The 22121-nt window shown below is 46.3% G+C and overlaps 1 protein-coding gene across 1 annotated transcript in view; it reads left to right on the top strand.

Annotated features, from left to right (window-relative positions):
* Window positions 1–22121, top strand: part of ESAM (endothelial cell adhesion molecule) — a 97092-nt gene that overhangs the window by 61679 nt on the left and 13292 nt on the right. Inside the window, exon 2 of the mRNA XM_082200557.1 lies at window positions 14887–15041. Coding sequence (XP_082056683.1) covers window positions 14887–15041 — 155 coding nt within the window. The remainder of the gene's footprint in view (window positions 1–14886; window positions 15042–22121) is intronic.

Below are 22121 nucleotides of genomic sequence, written 5' to 3'. Positions count from 1 at the left end.
AAGCTTCATATTCCTTCATGCCATTTCATCTGTCACAGTGATGGTTGTTTTCCTAGCCACCAAAGAAAAGTCAGATTAGCGAACTACTATTTGTTTTTATTTGAATTTGTTTGATTCGTAGCCTGCTTTTCCACCAAATGATGCTCAGGGCAGTTAACAGTAATAAAGCAAATATAATAGCAATGATGACAAAACAAAAGAATGGCAAAGCATCAACAAAATCAACAAAAGCACCAGTTTAAACCGATTTCATCTGTCTCCACCAAGAGATGTCAAGTGGGATCTCTTTCCATGGCCTCATCTTGGGTAGTGGAACCAGATACTGTGCTCAATACAAGCTGGTCCTAGACAAGATTTGGGGGCCATCCTTGTGGGGTGGGTCACAGGCAGGAGCAAAAAGCTACTACCATAAATGGCTTCAACAGGATGGAGAAGTCCCACTGTGCGTTCATCCCTACATGTTGCAAAATTCAGATAAGAATGAATTCGAAGAATAGCTGCATTTCATATTTGCCTTTTTGGTTCAGGGAGCGTCAATTTGGTAGGGCCATGTCAGACTGTGAAGAAAACTTCTCCTCATCTCTAGTTGCTACAAAGTGAATTGCTGGAGATGAAAATTGAGAACGTTAGAAGGAGTACCTTCCTGGATTGTAGGGAAGGCCCCTTTAATCCATCATCCTCTTTCCAACGGGCAGATGCTTCTGAGAGAGCCCAGAAGAGAGTAGTGAACAGGTGAACCTGTCAGTTTCGGTTTCTCACTTTTCCAGTCTTTAAGTGAAGTGAGTGTGTGTGTGTGTGTGTGTGTGTGTGTGTGTGTGAAAGAGAGAGAGAGAGAGAGAGAACAAAACAAAACCTCATGAAAATTCATCAGCCTTTCAGTGCAGATTTATCTTAATAGGTGCACATTTGGATGCAGTTTTGCCTAATATACAGTTTTTCGCAAAGCCACTTTCCCCCAACATAGTGCATTTTTGTAAATTGCTTTCACTAACATGTGCACCTCTATGCACAGTTTAGCAGATGCATTTTTGTACGCATTACTTGGCTGGAGAACTGCACTGCAAAATTCAAAAAAGTGTGAATTTTGGAGAGCGGCTGTGTTTTGGTCCCTGTATTGTTTTGGAAAATGTGAATTAGCTAAGCTTGCCTCTGAATCTGAACTGGATCAGATTTTATCCTCCCAAGCAGAGCAGGAGGGCAGCAGCTCTTCCCTCCTGCTCACCTCCTCTCTTTCTTCCAGCAACTGATAACCAGAGACATGCCACCTTTGTAATCCAAGTCTTCCCCTAGAGTCTTCTCTCTTTCTTTTTAATGCACATGCAATCTCAAGCGAGAGCCATGCATATGCTGGGGAGAAAGTGGCGGCAGCAACTTCCCAAGCAGATGCTCTTTGCCTCTCCCCTTCCAACCGTGCCCCGCTGACCTCTCTGCAGGAGATAATTCCCCCCAGCTGATCCTTCCCTTGCACTGTCACAAAATAATCCCTGTAGCTGTAACTCCAGCAATTAAACTGGCTTGCCCTGCTGGCCTCAGAACTTCATCGCTGCATTGTCCCCGGGACTCATCCGAAGTCCACGAGGATGCGGCGACGCTGGCGTTCTGCGTCCTAACCTGTTAATATTTCCTGACACTTTGCTTATGGTTTGTGTCATCAGATTTGCCTGGAGAGGCAGTGGCAGTGCCTGCATTTTGTTGTTGCTGTGAACATCACAGTGACAGGTGGCCTTTTTGCTTTGGGCAATCTCCAAGGAAACGAGTGCAGATCTTTCTGCTTGCCGGCGTTAAAGTACCACTTAAAAATGGGGATACTTTGTGTGAAAAGGAGCCCTCTTGCCAATGGCTTGATGGAGATCAGCAGCAGCAGGCATTTGAGTGAGAACGAGAGGAGAAGGATGAGGTGTTTGTTTTTGTGTTGGCTCTTATCCAACCAAGACTGGAACCCTTTCCAGATCTGCCACAGGCTCCCTGTTCAATCTTGTGTATGCCTCTAATGACCTCTTTCCAGAAGTTTGGAAAGAATGTAGACTGAACTTATGAAGGGGGCAGGTGCAGGTAAGGACCAACCAGGTTCAAAACTAACTGGATGGCAGGTGCGTTTAACAATAGGTGGTGGTCCAGTCGTGAGCAATTTCAGAAGCCTGGTCGCAATCTGTGGAACCTGAGATTAAAATTGCCCCTGCTGCCCGAGTGATCTGCCGCTGATTGCCATGAAGTGGGACTCAGCTGGTAGGCACTGTGGGTCCTTAGAGAGAGAGCCATGGATGGAGTGCAAGGGGCCGGTTGGCCGCTGACTCTTCGCTGGCTTGTGGAGGAGGAGGAAAGAAGGAGAAGGGGACAAGAAAGCCAGCCTGCATGATCCATTTCTCCTCTCCCTTCATCTCTCCCCCCCCCAGCTCTCCCCATTGGCCTTATAATATGTTAGGGAGTGGGGAGAGACAAAGCAGACTGCCCCTCCCCAGTTTGATTAATTTTCTTCTTCACCATCTCCCTTCGCCCTTCTTGGTTTGCCCAATACACCTCACCTCTCCACTCTTCCTTAACGCTGGGAGTGGGCAAGAGCCCCCTGAACAGCCCCTTTCATTCTGCTTATTTTTGTTATTCTGAAGTATCTTGTGTGGGGCTTATTCCCAAGTAAACACACCCTGTACCAGCCCATGGGGCACGCACCTCTGTTCTAAGTACAGTGGGGTGAAAAGGCATGTGGCTCTTATAGCTGGTAACTGTTTTTTTATGAACTGGTAGAATTGGGAAGGAATCCAAGAGCAGAGAGAGAGAGGAGGCTTAGACGACAGAGAGTGAGTTGGGAGCCTTGCATGGACGCTTCTAGGAAGGCACCCAGTCGGGGCCTCCTCAGCCTCTCTCAGCACCATTTTCGGCTCGACTCAGTGTCCTGTGTGGCACAGGTTGGATGGGGAGGAAGGAGGGCATGTGGAGTGAAGGAATGACCGCTGGGTATGGAGCACACTTCCACCCGCAGACAGGCCTCCGCTGTCTGATCGTGTGACCTTCGGGTGTGGAGCACACTTCCACCCGCAGACAAACCACAGCTATCTGAACATCATGCCCTCTATCTAACCTTTGCTCTCTCAGTGATCTGCTGTGCCCTGTCTGTGACCTTTGTCTCCTTCGTCATACATTGTGCAAGGGGAAAGTGACACGGTGGAAACAGTTGCCAAAATAACTTTGTACCACCCCACGATCGCGGGATTGGAAGATGTGTAAAGGTCACAGTCCAAAATGTACTGGTTTTGCCTATTGTGCTAATAAAAAGAGCCTCTGCAGAGCTAGCTGGCAGCTTGCCTGTGCACAGCTCACCTGCATTAACAACTCCTGCCTCATATCCTCCACTTTCCCAGGGAAGAGGATGCAGAGGGAGGAGTTCCAAGGGCAGCCCCTGTTGCCTGTTTACTCAGCATAGGTCCTCCCTGAGCCACCTGCTTGCTCCCAGCTCTCACGCCTTCCAGTGGGAGCTGGCGGGGTGCCTGGCTGAGTGCAACATGTGGAGCCCTTCAGTCTGCTTGGCACTCCTGCTGGTGGTGGGCATGCACATCAGCCTCGCCTACCAAGGTAGGGGGCTGAGATATAGGGACAGAAGCGGGGGGAAGAGAGAGGGGGTGGCGGTGACAGCAGAACAGGTGTGTGCGAAAGGGGGATTAATTCAGAATCATGTGGGGGATGACAGAGCCTCGGGTCCGTGTGAGACACTTTTGAAGAAAGAGACACTGCAGCCACCTGGCCGAAAGTTACACTGACAGTGCAAAAGCAGCAGGTGTTTTTTTTTGGGGGGGTGGACCCTTCACTCCCTTGTGAGCGACAGACTGAAATGAAGGAGAATATAGTGTGCCTGCCGTGGGTTTGCAGTTATTTGGCATAAGGTGTATCCTTTCAGAAATGGAGCATCTGGTAGTTTCTGGGGCAAGAGGAGGCTTCATTCTTCAAGGCTGTGAGGTGGGGAGGGGGGAGAGACTTTAAACTAAAAGCCTAAGTGTTTTGTCTCCGCAGCCTGTGGTAAGCTTGTGGCCCAAACCAGAGGGCCACAACAATAATAATTAATCAATAAAAATTGTTGCTGATTTTTAATTTTTTAAAAAAAATACGATCAGACCTTCTGTTTTGGCACCCGCAACCGAGGTTCTAGGAGCCATGTGGTGAATAGCTTTTCTATCCACAGTTTTATAGGGACACAGGTGGCACTGTGATCTAAACTACTGAGCCTCTTGGGCTTGCCAGTCAGAAGGTTGGCGGTTTGAATCCCCACAACAGGGTGAGCTCCCGTTGCTCTGTCCCAACTCCTGCCAACCTAGCGGTTCAAAAGTAGATAAATAGGTCTGGCAGGAAGGGAAACGGCATTTCCGTGTGCTCTGGTTTCTGTAATCGTGTTCTGTTGCGCCAAAAGCGGTTTAGTCCTGCTGGCCACATGACCTGAAAAGCTGTCTGTGGAGAAACGCAAGCTCCCTCAGCCTGAAAGCGAGATGAGCACCACAACCCCATAGTCACCTTTGACTGGACTTAACCATCCAGGGATCCTTTACCTTTTTACTTTTTATCCCCGTTTCTAACACTGGGTCCAACGTGCCATGACTGCTGAATTATACCAAGCCGAGATACATACTGGGCAAGGATAGCTTTATGCCATCAACAAAACAATACGAGCACTTGCATAACTGGAGCTCTAGTTCTGCGCAGAACACCACTCTGCTGGAAAAGCATCATTGCACAGTTCAAACTCCCTGTTTCGATGAACACCAAGCAGATGAATGTCACTGACATCTCAGGGAGGAGCGACACACACACACCTTATGTCACTCCCGAACCTCAAGCTTGCTCCTGGTGCTCAGATCCGGCCATCAAGACCTTCCCCTTAATCCACAGCTGCTAGGAGGGTGGGGCCGAAAGATACTCCGAAGTGTGAGGGGTTGTAAAGGAAAAAAAGGATAAATCTTCATAAAATCCACTCATGGAAAAACCTCACAGAATATATAAACAGATGTAAATAAAGAATTTATATCCTGGACCTTCAACATACATTTCTGTTCCCAGGGCAGCTACTAGAGTATTGTTGTTGTTGTTGCTATTATTATTATTATTATTATTCTGCAGTAAATTTTCTCAAAGTGATTTACAATTGTATAAGCATGCAAAGCTTCAAAACATTCCAAAGAAGATAAAAAGAACATGTTTAACTGAAAGTGCTCATCCTGCAATATTATAAAAGGATGATCCTGTTCAACTCCACTGAAAGATGAATGCTGAAGACTTACTTAAGGGAAGTAAGAAAAGACATAATAATAATAATAATAATAATAATAATAATAATAATAATAATAATAATAATTTTATTATTCTAATAATAATGGCATAAAAACTAACACAGCAAATAAAAACACAGAACTAAAATGGCAACAGCCCATTCAGATGAAAATCCAACTGTTCTGCTTTAAAAATAATAAAAAAATGCTCACATTAGCAGTTCTTAAATGCCCGGGAGAACAAAGGGTTTTGCCTGGTACCTAAATGATAGTGGTAACAAGGTGTCCAGGCAGGATTCCATAGTGAGCGTCTTTCCAAGGGGAAAAGTCACCACAGAACAGGCTTTCTCTCTAGTTGCCAGCTGCCCTGCTTCAGACGGCAAAGGCCCTCAGGTATGGGGTCAGAGATGGCAATCTCAGGGGATGAGCCCAGGGGTTGAATGTCTGCTTTGTATGTGGACGTTCCCAGGTTCAGTCCTTGGTTTGTCCGTTTAGAACAGTTGGGTTTTAGTGTAAGTCCAAAGAGTAGAAGGTGATGTGAAAGACTTTTCTGTGCCTGGAACCTTGGAGTGATTCAGGCAGTCCATATAGACAATAGACATACAGTACTGGCAGAACACTGAGCAGAGCAGGGAACCTGAGGAAGGCTAGACAGGTAATCCATTTATACCTTGATTTTAAAACATCATTTGAACCATCTCTCACCAAGAAGGTAGTAAGGTTGGTCCAGCAGAGGCCCTCAGCTATGCTACCATTTCCACTTCGCATATAGGATTGCCATGCATCCTCTTTTTCCAGGACATGTCCTCTTTTTCAGGGGTAAAATTTCTGTCCTGGTGGATTTTTTACATTCGCCAAAATGTCTCTGGATATACAGTGGTACCTCGGGTTACATACGCTTCAGGTTACATACGCTTCAAGTTACAGACTCCGCTAACCTCGGGTTAAGAACTTTGCTTCAGGATGAGAACAGAAATCGTGCTCTGGCGGCGCGGCAGCAGCAGGAGGCCCCATTAGCTAAAGTGGTGCTTCAGGTTAAGAATAGTTTCAGGTTAAGAACGGACCTCCGGAATGAATTAAGTACTTAACCCGAGGTACCACTGTACTCTATGGATGAGACATGGACATAACTGGTTGCTGAAGACTTGCTTTCCTCTTCTCTTCTGCTACCCCCCTCAGTGATATATCATAGCTTCTATAGCCTACATATAGTAGGGGTATTTAAAATGAGAGTCATCATAGTGTCCTCTTTTTTTTGCTCTTCAAAATATGGCAACCCTATGAAGATCTGAGGCAGCTTAAGAGTTTGCATGCCTTGCCTTTTCTGTATTAAGGCTGCTTGCTTGAGGGCACTATGGGACCGCTTCTCCTGGTATGCCCTGCGGAGGACCTTAAGGTCCACAAATGACAACATTTTGGAGGTCCCAAGTCGCAAGGTGGTTAGACTGGTTTCATCTAAGGCTAGGGCCTTTTTCAGCTGTGGCCCTGATCTGGTGGAACGCTCTGTCACAAGAGACTAGGGCCCTGCGGGGCTTGATATCTTTCCGCAGGGCCTGCAGGACGGAGCTGTTCCACCTGGCCTTTGGTTTGGACTCAGTCTGACCCTTATGTTTTCCTCCCCTTATGGTTTTGATCTATGGGCTACTTTTAAAATGAGGCTGCATTTTAAATTGCATTTTAAGCTGTATTTTAAATTGGTCCCCTCCCCATAATGTTTTTTCTGTAATTTTACTGGTGTTAGCCACCCTGAGCCTGGCTCTGGCCGGGGAGGGCAGGGTATAAATAACAATAAATTATTGTTATTATTATTATTAATAATAATAATAATAATAATAATAATAATAATAATAATGGGCTCACACAAAATCCTAGACCCAGCACTGGTCGCCCCTGTTTTGTTTAGGAGAGAGGGGAGGATCTCATGTCAGAAGACGGAAAAGGCCAGCGCTAACGCTGAGGTCTGCAATTGTGATACCACTTGAATCTGCAAGGAGCTGATAGGAGCGAAGGAGCCGGAATTGTTTGGTAAATCATCTAGACGCCTTATCAAGCAGGATGTTAAGTGCGGCTTCCTGTTGTTGTCTCAGGCGTTTCCAGGGTTTTGTTTCACCAAAGTGTTCTGTGGAAATGGCTGGGCCGTTCCTGTGACGCAAGGTGGGGGCATCTTATTGCCATTGTCTTGCATCCTCCAGTGAAACGCTTGGCCTTGGAAAGCAGGAAATCCCTTTGGTCTGAAAGCAGATGGTGTATCCTTTAAGGAGACCAAGCAGGGTGGGAGAAGAATGGCACCTTGGCTGTTCCTTGTGCACAGGAACCGCCTTCATGGCTGATATGTGAGGAACAGCCTTAGATTGAACCAGTCCCATTTGGGGGATTCGCTTTTTCAAACCTCTCTCTGTTCAGACTCAAAGCTCACTGGGTGACATTGGGCCAGGGTCAAGGCTTACCTTGTGAGGTTGTTGTGTGGCTAAAATGAGGGAGGGAAACCCGTCTTCACCGCCTGCTGCTCCATGGAGGAAGGGGTGCACTATAAATGTAATATATAAAAATTATGGTGAACTAGGTGGCGCTGTGGGTTAAACCATAGAGCCTAGGACTTGCCGATCAGAAGGTCGGCAGTTTGAATCCCCGTAACGGCATGAGCTCCCGTTGCTCGGTCCCTGCTCCTGCCAATCTAGCAGTTCGAAAGCAAAGTGCAAGTAGATAAATAGGTACCACTCCAGCGGAAAGGTAAACGGCGTTTTCGTGCACTGCTCTGGTTCTCCAGAAGCAGCTTAGTCATGCTGGCCACATAACCCGGAAGCTGTACGCCGGCTCCCTTGGCCAATAAAGTGAGATGAGCGCCGCAACCCCAGAGTCAGCCACGACTGGACCTAATGGTCAGGGGTCCCTTTACCTTTACCTTTAGGCTGGACCAGAAACTATATCTGATAGGGTGTACCTTGGTGTCAGGGAACTGCCATCAGCTCAGAGGCGAGAAGTGGAAGGGCAGTTGTGTTATAGGAAACCTCCGAAAGTCTTGCAAAGCAGTTCCTCCTCTGGCGAGGAGGAAAGCCCCACCTCTAGTGGAGAGGAGGTGGTGGAACCAGGGGATGCTAGGGAGAGCCTCAACACCGACCCTGAACAGGGAGAGAGGAGGGAAGTACCCCTTTGCCAGCGCCCACGCTGCGCAGTAGGTTTCGGCACAGGAAGGGGAGGAGAAGGTTGGGAGCAAAGCGACTGTTATGCTGGGGGAGGTACAAGGACCGAACACTCCCAGATTCTGCTAGCGACTGAGCCAGACATGAACTTACGATGCTCTTCACTGTAAATAGTTTTGCACTAAGAATAAAGCCTGGAAAAGACAGGTTGGAGTCTTGCCTGTTTGCTCTTGAGCAACCACACCACCATCTGACACTTGGTAATATGCTGCCCTGTGTGAGGCCAACAGTTGATGCCCTTCCTGCTGTCATGGAATTCTACTCAATATGATCCAGAGCAGAACTCTGACATATAGTTAGCGGAAGAAGAAGAAGAAGAAGAAGAAGAGAAGAGTTTGGATTTGATATCCCGCTTTATCACTACCCAAAGGAGTCTCAAAGCGGCTAACATTCTCCTTTCCCTTCCTCCCCCACAACAAACACTCTGTGAGGTGAGTGGGGCTGAGAGCCTTCAAAGAAGTGTGACTGGCCCAAGGTCACCCAGCAGCTGCATGTGGAAGAGCGGAGACGCGAACCCGGTTCCCCAGATTACGAGACTACCGCTCTTAACCACTACACCACACTTAACTTAAAACACGTTGCAGGATTTCCCCCCAAAAAAATAAGCCAGAAGCAATTAATATTTCATCCAGCAACTGCTACTGATGGCAAATGAGCACAATGTTCACAAATCCAATACATTCAGGATTGGCCCTGTCCATAAGAAGTCCAGTTGCAGCAGACTTAAATTAAACTTACAATAACTTACAATAAGTCTAAGCCTTAACACTAAGCATACTATGTGGCATACTATGCCACACCAGAAGGAAGAGAGATAGAAAGTGAAAGTGAACCTCCCCTAGGCTCCTTCTGGCCTTACTTTTATAGTCAGCATGACCTTGACAGAAAGAGATAACGGGACCAGTTTAAGCGAGCGGTGCTCAGCTTCTCTGAAGGAATAACCCAAACACCATGAACCCTCTGCTGGTTTCTTTCACACAGAGAAGCTTCCAGAACCCTCTTAAATTAAGTAGAATAGAAAACACATCAGATCAATAATGCACTAAGAAATGCAAACTGACACCTGCAGCCCTTGCAGAATGGCCTAAGCCCAATAAACAAGATGGCAGACTTTGGGATGGAGGCAAAGGCGAAGGCTCTGGCAGGGTCCTAGTGCCCTTCCACCCAGTGGTGGACCTACATTTTGGTGGTCCTAAAGCTTGAACTGTTTTTTTTTGGGGGGGGGCCCTTTGCAACCAGCAACAAGGTCTGGGTAACCATTGTTACCTGTTACCTTCTTCAATGGGGTTGTTCCGTCTACTGGATTACCTTACATGTCAAAAGTCACCGGTGTAAATAAAATAAAATATTCCTATGCCTTATAGTTTTTGAGGTGTGTGTGTGTGTGTGTGTAAATTAGGGAAATCTTATATACATGCAAGACTAAAGTCGTTTCTGGGGGCCCTCCAGGATTAGGGGCCTTGAAGCTTAAGCTTTATTAGTTTCACAGTAGATCCTACCCTGCTCTCAAGTTATTTTCCATGTCAGATTAGAAAGCCCTCCACTCAAAGCTGCAAAAAATAAATAAATCCCTGCCCATCCCACTTCATTAGTGACCATGCGTAGAGAAAGCACACATGACTGATATTTTGTAAAGGGAATTGCAAGGGTGCTGGTGCATTGAAATTCACCAGACAACTGGTTTCTGGTCACTAGTTCTTGCACACCAAGCTCCCCTTGTAACAGACTGCATTTCTGATGCTAACCAACATTGCCGTCATATTATTTCTGGGACTTAGGCGAGGAGCAGGCGATGGGCAACGTCTGAAGGATGCATGATAATTCTCCCAACCTCGTGGGCAATTCTCTCTTCTCGCTGACATCTTCTGTGGTATCGCAGTGTCAGGAAGATGCAGAGCGTTCCAAGAGCATGCGATTTCAGCTGATGTTTTGCCCCGGAGCTTCCATGCTCCCGTTGGAAGAGTCAGAATCGAGCCCGTCGCTTTCAGGAGCCATTAGCTTCTCTCTCGAACATGCTGGTCGGAGCTGCTACAATTAAATCATTAAGAGCTCCCCAAGTGGACCTCTGATGAGGTGGAGGATTTTTTCATGCCTGGAAAGGGCTTCACACAAATGCATCACAACACCGTCAATCTCCCCTTCATGTTTGCTCCTTGCCCAGTGGCCCTTGGTCATCAGGGCTACAGAGAAAATGCTCAGTGGAAGAAAATTGGAGATGGGGGAAGGGGGATACTGCTCCTTCTCTTTGCCATATTCAGCAGTGATCTGTAAACCTCTAAAAGGACACTATCCATGCCCAACAGAGATGAGTCAGCATAGTTAGAGGACCTGCTAGGTTTGCAAAAAACAAAAACCTAAAAGCAAATAAAAAACGAGAGGGGTGGGGGGGAGAGAGATCCTTTAAGGTTTTTGGGGATTGGCAAAAACAGCCCATCAAGGATGTAGAGGGGGTGCGGAATGGAGTTTTCTGGAAGAGGGCATGGCTGGCACCTTGAACGGAAGCACGTTCCGCTCTGGAACATTTTGTTGCAGGTCCCACTTGTTTTTATTTATGTATATAATAGGGGTCCCCAAACTAAGGCCCGCGGGCCGGATAAGGCCCAAGGGACTCATTTATCTGGCCCGCGGTGACTCCCGCTGCCAGCTGCCGCTGCCCACTCTTACCGGTGCCGCACTACATGGCTGCCCACTTCTGGTTCAGAGGAGCACCGGAAATAGCTTGTGCGCATGCGCAAGCGTTATTTGTGCATGCGCAAGTGTTATTTCCAGTGCACATCCGGGTTGGAGGAGGCCCGTGCACATGCACACAAGCTATTTCCGGTGCTCCTCCGACCCAGAAGTGTGCCAGAAATAGTGTGTGCGCACGCGTATGGGTATGCGCTCCCCCGCCCTCTGGCCTGCCACGTTATCGGCGCTGGAGACACCGGCCCGAGGCGCGGTAAGTTTTTTGACCCCTGGTATATAATATAAAGTCTGTGCACATGGATGTGTGTAGATAGGGAGTTTCAGAGGGCAGGTGTTGCCGTGGTAAAGGTCTAATTCTGACATCATACAGAAGAGGCATCTGAATGAAATGGTGTCTGCTGGCGAATGCAGTGATTGGTGGGAAGGTGATCTTCTGGGTATCCTAGCCCCAAACTCTTCAGGGCGCCAGCTCCCATAAGCCCCAGCCATTCTCCCCACAGAGCTACAATTCCCAAAGTGGTTTAACAATCAATTCTTCTTCCAGGTAACCCTGGGAACTATAATTCTGTGAGGGGAATAGGAATCTTCTAACCATTCTCAGCAGTCTCAGCAAACTACCGTTCCCAGAATTCTTTGGGGAGATTTCATGGTGGTCTAAAGTGATATGACACTGCTTTAAGTGCATAGTGAAGACAGGGCCTAAGACAATCGTGGTCGCCAAGTTTCCCATTTCCCCCTTTTCAGGATTTCCCGCTCTTGAGTGGGCTGGATATTGGAATGAAGTTGTTTTGTCGATAGCTGATGTAAAATGCTTTGGCATCAAGAATGTTCTGTGCTCAGAGTTCAGAGAACAGTTGCCCTCTTCAAGCATGTGTGTTTCTTTAATTAATCAGCTTTCACAGTCCCAAAATAGAAATACTAATGAGAGAGGGTAGTACCGCTATGGCCTCTGTGAGTTTGATGGGTTGTTTTGGAAAGCACAACCCTCAGAAAGGCTGGGTGTCTGGAGGCGCCAACTGTGCTCCAATTAATTTCCACAGATTGAACTGTCTTTACCTGCCATTCTGAGGATTGCTACATGCAAATTCTGCACGGTAGAACAGAGTTGTGTAAGATATTCCAGTCCAAGAATTTTCCCTCCCTAAACCGGTGGAGTTCCACTGAAAGACTGTGCGGAACATTCCAGAAATGGTGAACATTTTTCTCTTGGAAGAACTGCTACAAATCGGATTATAGCACAGGGTGGGCTGTTGCATTGGAAGAGCTAGCATAAAGCAAAAACTTTCCACTAAAATCTCTTTTAATGGACCAGTTGATGTAGGAACCCATAGCAACAAGATTGTTAGGCGAAATATGTCATTGACACGCCTCACTTGTGATGGAAGGATCATTTGGGTCACTAGGCACACTGAGGACTTATCTGATTCATCCACCTCCCATTTAGCTGTTTTCCTCTTCAGACCCCATCACCATATTATCTTTAAACCTGGTTCAGACATAATAGGAAACCATGGTTTTCTGCAACTTGAATGAGCTTGCATAAGCTTAAGGTCCTGTGCTCCTCCCTCCCCATCTCTCTCCTCCCCATTTGCAGCTGCAGGGATGATATGGGAATCCTACAGCCCGGCTCAGCTGGGGAGGGCGGGATATAAATAAAATTTATTATTATTATTATTATTCCAGTTTTAAGCAAACCTCTGTTCCTTGTGGTATCAGAACTCAGGGAACTGTGGTTTGTTTAAGCGCTGCTTAGTGAGAGCTATTGAGAACCTGAAACCCTCCTCTGATCTTGGCTTGTTTCATTAACTAGAGTAAATAAAAAAACCCCACACATTTCCCAGTTATAGGAGGGAAGCTGTGTTTTGTTAGAAGCACCTGCTTCCACTTTTAATTTTAGCTCATAACCATAATAGAGGAGCACAAACATGAGGTCTGGGCAAGCTCAGGGCTAAATTACACACCATCCTAAATGCTAAAGCACACCTACCAATCTTGCCTCTTGCTGTGGCAACCCTGCCTTCCACTGAAAGCAACGGTTGAACAAAATGAATGAAATAGTAATGATGAATGAGTAAAAACCAAGTGTCATTTTAGTGAACAAATAACTAAGTAGCTGTGCAATTTAATAATGAACACAAATGGAGTACAGAAAAGATTTACGCCTACTTGTGCATCTCCAACCACCAAATATAACGTCAGAAACAGTTACAAAAATGGCACAGGCATGGGAAGTTGGCAGAGTCTGATGAGTTCTGGTCATCGCCCATGGTTTTTAAAATGTATTTATTACAAGAATGTTTATACACTGCCAGCAGGGTAGCAGAATTTCCAGATGGTGTACATTTAATTCATTAAAACATCATTGAACTATCTGAAAAAGAACCAATTGCCAACACTGAGTCATGCGATGGATTCTCTCCAATTGTTGTTGTTGTTTAGTTGTTTAGTCGTGTCCGACTCTTTGTGACCTCATGGACCAGAGCACGCCAGGCACTCCTGTCTTCCACTGCCTCCCGCAGTTTGGTCAAACTCATGCTGGTAACGTCGAGAACACTATCCAACCATCTCGTCCTCTGTCGTCCCCTTCTCCTTGTGCCCTCAATCTTTCCCAATATCGGGGTCTTTTCCAGGGAGTCTTCTCTTCTCATGAGGTGGCCTCATGAGAAGTATTGGAGCCTCAGCTTCACGATCTGTCCTTCCAGTGAGCACTCAGGGCTGATTTCCTTAAGAATAGATAGGTTTGATCTTCTTGCAGTCCATGGGACTCTCAAGAGTCTCCTCCAGCACCATAATTCAAAAGCATCAGTTCCAATAGGAGCCCATAAAAACTTCACAACTGGATTGGTAGTTGGCACTCTCACTTCCAATGACTGAGGAAAGCTTTCATTTTCCTGGTGGTGCTTTATTTGAGGGATGGCATCTGCATCACCTATAGTAAATAAGCAACATCTGTGTCTGTGCTACCCAACTGTTATTTTTTCTGAGCATGTTCTAATCCAAGAGTAGCCAGCATAGACTTCAGCTTCAGATAACCATTCTGAGTGGAGCTGAGTCCAGCCACATCTGGAGGGTATCAGTTGACTGCTCCTCTTCTGATCTACAGTGGTACCTCGGGTTAAGAACGTAATTCATTCTGGAGGTCCGTTCTTAACCTGAAACTGTTCTTAACCTGAAGCACCACTTTAGCTAATGGAGCCTCCTGCTGCTGCTGCCGCACCGCCGCTGCACGATTTCTGTTCTCATCCTGAAGCAAAGTTCTTAACCCGAGGTAATATTTCTGGGTTAGCAGAGTCTGTAACCTGAAGCGCCTGTAACCTGAAGCATCTGTAACCCGAGGTACCACTGTATAGCATACTGAACTAGGTACAGTGGTACCTCGGGTTACAAACCCGCACTTCCAGAAATCACTTCTGTGCATGCCCAGACGCCAGAAATTGCATCTGTGCATGTCTGCAGTGCCAGAAATCCCTTCTGCGCATACTCGGATGCTGAAAATCACTTTGATTTTTGGAAATGCACAGAAGCGATTTCCGGCGCTGCGGACATGCACAGACGCAATTTCCAGCATCGCGCTGCACTGGTCCGGCCCACGGAGGATGTCCACGGGAGTGATCCAGCCCATGCTGGGTAAGCCTTGCCAACCCCTGCTCTTTGCCTGCTAAATATTCACAGGAAGTATGATGGATCCTAGGATCTGAGAAGCAACTGACACCTCTCTCTCTCTCTCTCTCTCTCTCTCTCTCTCTCGGCAGGCCTTTCTTACGGTGCGCTGCAGGTCCAGGTCGGAGCAAAGTCAGTGGTGGTGATTCAAGGACAGCGGGCCATCCTGCCTGTTTGGTATACACCTGAGAGCACGGAGCAGCCCTTTGTCACCTGGCACCTTGGAAGGCCTCATAAACATTCACAGGTAAAGTCCAATTCTGCCTGGGCAGGAAGCTCACTGGTTGGCATAGCTTACGCAGTGTCAGGCTTCACTGAGAACCACTGTGGTGTAGTGGTTAAGAGCAGTAGACTCGTAGTCTGATGAACCGGGTTTGCGTCTCCGCTCCTCCAGATGCAGCTGCTGGGTGACCTTGGGCCAGTCACACTTCTTTGAAGTCTCTCAGCCCCACTCACCTCACAGAGTGTTTGTTGTGGGGGAGGAAGGGAAAAGGAGATTGTTAGCCGCTTTGAGACTCCTTAGGGTAGTGATAAAGTGGGATATCAAATCCAAACTCCTCCTCCTCCTCCTCCTCCTCTTCTTCTTCTTCTTCTTCTTCTTCCCCCGTGGCCATAAATGAGCAGATCAAACGAAAGGGAATCCTTGCCAGTTAGTTTCTTTAATGAATACAGCGAAGGACAAGAGAAAGAAGCATCTAACCAGAATGGCGGTGCTTCCGATTAAGATCACTCCCCGCTCTGTCCCTATTAATCTACGTCACTTTGCTGTTTAAAAATATTTTCTTGGTTGATGTTTGCAGTGTTGGCTGTTCCCCGCCCCCTGCCCCCCCCCACTTCCATTTTTCACAGTTGACTTCCCCTCCCAGAAATGAAACTTGAAATCTAGATTTCCTTGTTGTAATTGTTGCTGATTTAAAGCTCTGTAACGTTTGTGTTGCAATTTGGGTTCCTTGCGATGACAAAGCATGAAATATACACCGTATGAGAAGGAGATGTTTGATGACTGTGAGCTTTGATTTACCAGGGCATCTAACACCTGAAGATCTATAATTTGGGTCTCCAGGTGTTTTTGGACTACAACTCCCATCATCCCTAGCTAGCAGGACCAGTGGTCTGGGATGATTGGGACTGTAGTTCAAAAGCAGCTGGAGACCCAAGTTTGGGAAACCCTGGTCTATAGGTTTCCCATCCTAGGCTTAGCTTCATACTCAAAGGTATCATTAGTGTGTCAGTAAGCAAAGTTGCATGTGCGCAGTCAATTTGCAGAATTCCTTCCTGGGGTAGAAGTGGCCTTTACCAGCCCAGAATGACAGTTTCATTTATGCACAGCTTGAATGTTTTTATTTATTTATTTTATAATTGGTCCTGTGACTGGGGAGAGACTGTTGTTTTCATTTCCTATTTCCATCTTTGCTCGGTTCTTTGACCAGCTGACAGGCTGCTAAAAATTGTCCAAAGCCCACTTGAGTTGAGAGAATTTTTAGCTGACGGGCTCCTAAAGCTTTGCTTCAACGCTGAGTGGATTTTAGCAGCCTGTCATCCGGTCAGCGAGAAATAGCGTCGTGCAAAGATAATTGTGATGATTTGAAGGGTCTGTTTCTGCAAGCAGGGATTCATACATTTCCCCTAAACTAATCTGTAGGAGAAAATGGGCCTCTCGTCTCCATGTAGCAGCACTTAGCATTAAGATGAAGCTTCAGGACATTTGAAGAGCTTTATGGCCTTCCAAGAATTGCTATGAAAATGATGGGGGTTTAACTGTCCCAATTAGGCATCGAATAAAATGTTAGGGAGGTTCTCAGGCTGGGTGGACAGCGGCCTCTCCTGACAGTCACATCCCAGTGTTATAAGAAAAACCTGCTCCTTTTCCCTTATGGGGTATTCTAGAGGCCGTACAGAGTCCTTAAGCGGCTCCCCTATCGGTCGGAGAAAATAACAGAGGCCAACCAGAGTATTCTTTGGCGATCGCTCACCATAGCCTAGTAAGATTGTCTTCCATAAACACGGCTTTAACAATGAGTCCGTAAGTAACTGTGGAGGGCAATTCTGGATCCACACATCCTTCCACAGTGGGGACATTGAGCAAAGCGGCTAGTAAGCCTGATCTTTATTCAAGGAACTGTTGCAACAGGGTCCCCACTCACAACACGCAGGAGAGAGAACTCTGAACAATGGCTTATATAGACTTTTGAAATTGCCCACCCTGTAGACCAAGACCACCTCCCCAAAACATCATGCATACATCAAAGAAGGAGGCGGTCTACAGCAGAAATCCTGTTTGCCCGGGTACCTGATAATGGTCACTGATTGCATTACCTGGGCAGCCTGGCCATGCTTTTGTGTTGGTTAATACTTTAGTTCCTGAATCCAGGTCACAGGCTCACCCTATTCATACACAAATACTTCCTTAAGGCAGAATTTGCAAGCAAAAAGACAATGGGAAGGCTTTCCCCATTTGCCTCCCTTATTGCAAAGGAATATTTGAGGCCCTTGGGAGAGTCAAAATGACTTCAGGATTGCTCTCCCATACTATTTCAGACACATGGCTCGTATATTTAGATATGTGTGCATTTATGAATATTTATTCTAAATTTGAGACCTTAAAATTCTTATAACACCAGCACCCACACATTAGGCTGTATATGTGTAGAACTGGAACTGGCGTTAACAGTCTGTGGTTGGGCATCTGCCGGGAGCTCTCAGCCCTGCAGGGGAACCTTTTTTAAAAAATATATATATCTTAACCGACCAATCAAAGCAAATCAAATCACATCACATAAATTCCAAATTACAAAGCCGAATTTTAATTTTTTGTTGAGGGGACCCATATTTCAAGTTCTGAAGGGGGATTCCGGTCATCTTCTTGCTACTGCGTTCATATCCAAATCAGTTCATAATTCTATCCAGTCTTATTATTGCTGTTTCCACATCTCATCTTGTTCGTATATTTTTTTCTTTTTTCTTTATGATCTCTTCTGATAATCTCCTTAAGCAGATAAACACCAATTATATCCTGTGTGGATTTTTCCGTTCGTCCAATCCTCATATCGAGATGGTTTCCATATATCATCACTTTCATAAATAACATCGCTCTTTCCATCATTAATCTCAGGATCTGTCGTTCGTAAGTCCCACTGAGGAGTCTCACCCACAATATAAAAACAGCACTTTTCCTCCTCCCAGACTCAAGTCCTCCGACAGAGCTTACCAATATGGCAACAGTATTTTTAACTGCGTCATTCCAAAGCTCTTATACTTTCCACGCTCTTCTTAAAACATGCTTTGGTTAGAAAATCTATCTCCACACAGTCGTAAATCCACAGCTTAAGTCATTAAAACGGCATTTCTGACTTGTGGGGGGGGGGGATTCTTGTTTAATCACATAGAGGAAAGAAAGGAGAGTTTTTTCCCCTCCCCCATCCAGTCCCTTTGCCATACCGAGTCTTGGGATATCTTCTCATGATTGATTGTTGTTCCTCCGACTCTTCTTGTTTATCAGAGAACTCTTCAGTTAGCAGTCTTTACTCCCCCTCCTTCCTTGAAATATGTGCATTCGCTTCTTCCTAATTGTTCCTTTTGAAGTTCTTGCAGCTAGTGGACAGAGACAGCGTCCAGGAACACCGAGATCCACAGGAGGGCATTCTGCCTAGTGCCCCCATCCCCACAAATTTGGGGGTGGTATAGGGCACAGCAGGCAAGGGCAGCCCCCCCACAACCTTGGGGGGGTAGGGAGGCTATTTACTCCCATCACAGCCTCCTAATTACCTCCTGTGGGTCGGAGAGATGTTATTGTCAGCCATCTTCCGATGCGCCCCTAGTGGCTCCCGCCCTGCAGGGGAACCTATGACCCTCCAGATATTGTTGAACGTCCACTCCCGATAGCCGAATTGGTAGAGCACAAGACTCTTAATCTCTTAATCTCAGGGTCATGGGTTTGAACCCCACATTGGGCAAAAGATTCCTGCAGTGGAGGAGGTTGGACTAGATGACCCTCATAAGGTAAAGGTAAAGGGACTCCTGACCATTAAGTTCAGTCGCGGACGACTCTGGGGTTGCGGCGCTCATCTCGCTTTACTGGCCGAGGGAGCCGGTGTACAGTTTCCAGGTCATGTGGCCAGCATGACTAAGCCGCTTCTGGCAAACCAGAGCAGCGCACAGAAACGCTGTTTACCTTCCTGCCGGAGCGGTACCTATTTATCTACTTGCACTTGACGTGCTTTCGAACTGCTAGGTTGGCAGGAGCAGGGACCGAGCAACGGGATCTCATCCCATCGCGGGGATTCGAACCGCCGACCTTCTGATCGGCAAGCCCTAGGCTCTGTGGTTTAGACCATAGCACCACCCTCATACTCTCTTCCAACTAGATAATACTATGAAATCTATGAAACTCCCATCAGCCTCTGCCGACATAGTGAATGGACAGGGATGATGGGATTTGTAGTCCAATGGCATATGGAGGGCCTCACATTGGCTAACACTTATTTATACTCTCCTGCTTATTTTATTTTATTTAGAAACTCATATCCTGCTTTTCAAAGCAAAAAAAAAAAAAAAGACTTTCATAAGATGGGTAACAAAATAAACTAGCCATCAATACAATAAATTTCAATGACACCAACCGTAATAAAATACAGTCAAACAGGTGCAATTCATTTCCATTACAGTTGTACCTTGGTTTCCAAACAGCTTGGTTCTTGAACGTTTTGGCTCCCAAACGCTACAAACCCAGAAGTGAGTTTTCCAGTTTGCAAACTATTTTTGGAAGCCGGACATCCAACAGGGCTTTCGCGGCTTCTGATTGGCTGCAGGAGCTTCCTACAGCCAATCAGAAGCCACACTTTGGTTTTCCAACCTTTTGGAAGTCGAATGGACGTCTGGAATGAATTCCGTTCGACTTCCAAGGTACGACTGTATACAGAAATCCCTACCAACCAATTCGCATGCGGGAATGGACTCATATACATATATATGTATCCATTACATGGGACAAAAAGGACAGGTTGCCACGGTCTGTCTAAATTTGAGACTTTTAAGCAAATTATCATACAAACTGCTAGGGGTTTTTTCTTAGAGGGGTTGTTCATTGGTAAGAAAAAGGAATAGGCGCTTGTAAGAAATTGGTGTACTGTAAACTGCGGCTGCTATGGTGTCAAGATGAAAACTTATTCTGCGACTCAATCTGCTTATTTTTGCCCTCTGCCTCTGCCTCTGTGGATGTTATAGGGAAGGCTCTGCCACACATACAAAGGGAGTTTTTGCTAAGAGTTCAAGTCAGCAGAAAAGGTGTCGAGGAAACTGGCGGCAGCACCGGCTGTTACGAGGAGAGGCAGGAATCAGGGTGGGAGCAGAGAGTCTCTGAAGAAGAGAGGGGTTTGGAAAAAAGGATATTTTCAGCTAGGAGTGGGAGGCAGCAGTCCTGGCACTATTACATACTACCCATTTTACATTTGTAAGGAATCAACTGTTTAATGTCCCAGTACTTGGACTCTGGAACTCCCTGCCTCTTGAAACTCAGCCAGATAGGCGGGGTATAAATTATTATTATTATTATTAGGCAGGTTCCTTCATCACACTTTCGGATGCCTGCTAAGAAACATTTTTGCTTAGAGAAACCTACCCAGAATTGTAGAAAGTTTGTGTGTGTTTTAATCTGTTTTTAGTTTAGCACTGATTTTTTTTTTAAAAAAATAGGTAGTTGCTTTAAACTGTTTCTACCACTAATTATTCATTAGTCAACTGCTTCAAGGTCTTTTGCAATCAAGCAGTGTATACATTTTGTGAAATAAATATAAAACAAATTCATTTATTAACTTTTGCAGCCGCAGTTTGCATGGGGAGTGGGGTGAAAGTTGTATCTCTTCAGGCTGCAGGCGGGGGCTTATATGATCGGCTCTATACAGGAAGCAATTCATAAATGAAATAAGAAATATACCACTGAACAGGAACAGATTAAAAGATTGTCATTGATAAATAAGCACAAATGCAGGCATACTGCAAAGTAACAAATCCAAAAGGAATTAAATCTGGGAAATGAGTTTTTTTTTTTAAAAAAAAGAGTTTATTAACTAAATAAAAGAAAACAAAGTCCGCTAAGAGATGTTAACATGAGAATGTTGTCTTTTTCTGTAAGTATGACCAGGAGTAGGGTTATGTCCAGCCTGGGGCCATTCTTGGCAAGCTAGGAGGTCAAGTTTTGTCCTCCAGCCCTTTTATTTTTTTGCTAAACAAGCCCCTCCCCCACGTCAATCAAGTGCCACCACCTGCCCATCATCTGCAATCACATGCAAACACCATAAAAGAAGTACCGTATTTTTCGCACCATAGGACGCACCGGACGATAGGACGCACTTTGTTTTAGAGGGGGGAGAACAAGAAAAAAAATTCTCCCCCTCTCTGCACAGCGACCCTTCAGTGAAGCGGCAGGAGGCGTTGTACAGAGAGGGGGAGAACTTTCCCTCTCTTGTTTTCCCGCTCTAAAACAAGGTGCCGTTTAAGGTGCGTTCAGGCGGCTACCTTGGAAGCCTGGAGAGCGAGAGGGGTCGGCGTGCACTGACCCCTCTCGCTCTTCAGGTTCCTTTCAACCTGCTCTTTGGGGCTGGTGGGGGGAAGCCCACCACCAGCCCCAAAGAGCAGGTCAGGGAGCAGCGGAAAAGCACAGCGGAGACGCTCCTGCCATAGCCGTGCGTCACCTCTCCAGCTGGGAGAGGGTCGCGGGGCTATGGCGTCTTCGCTCCATAGGACGCACACACATTTCCCCTTCATTTTTGAAGGGGGAAAAGTGTGTCCTATAGAGCGAAAAATACGGTAGCCAAGGCACTTCAGAGATAAATATTCCTTGCTGAAGAGGGGTGAGAGAGCAGGGTAGAGGAAAGGTTTCTTTGCTGTTGATGCCCAAGTGCATTTCTCACACCATTCCGAAAATCCAAATGGACTTTTCCCAGTTTTGGGTTTTTCCCTTCCCTCCGGCGTCCCCGATTCTCTCCCCAATTTTTGCATGCACGTGTGCATGCACACCTTAAGTACATCTCAGAGCACTTTACAGTTGGTAATAGATTCAGACCCCAAAGACCCTTAGAAGCTGAGAAGCAGCATCTTCCCATTTTACAGCTGGGTGAGTTGATGCAAGCTAGAGAGGTTGAGGATCATGAAGCCGCAGATTGATTCAAAAGTAAAATCTGCCCTCTCTGTTCGCCCAGGCTAGCCCAATACAGTGGTACCTCTGGTTACGTACTTAATTCGTTCCAGAGGTCCATTCTTAACCTGAAACTGTTCTTAACCTGAGACATCACTTTAGCTAATGGGGCCTCCCACTGCTGCCACGCCGCTG

This window comes from Podarcis vaucheri (assembly GCF_965113315.1).
Source record: "Podarcis vaucheri genome assembly, chromosome: 15".
In the NCBI taxonomy this organism is placed as follows: Eukaryota; Metazoa; Chordata; class Lepidosauria; order Squamata; family Lacertidae; genus Podarcis; species Podarcis vaucheri.
The sequence above is the reverse complement of the archived record's forward strand: the minus strand, read 5'-3'. Positions and strand labels throughout refer to the sequence as shown.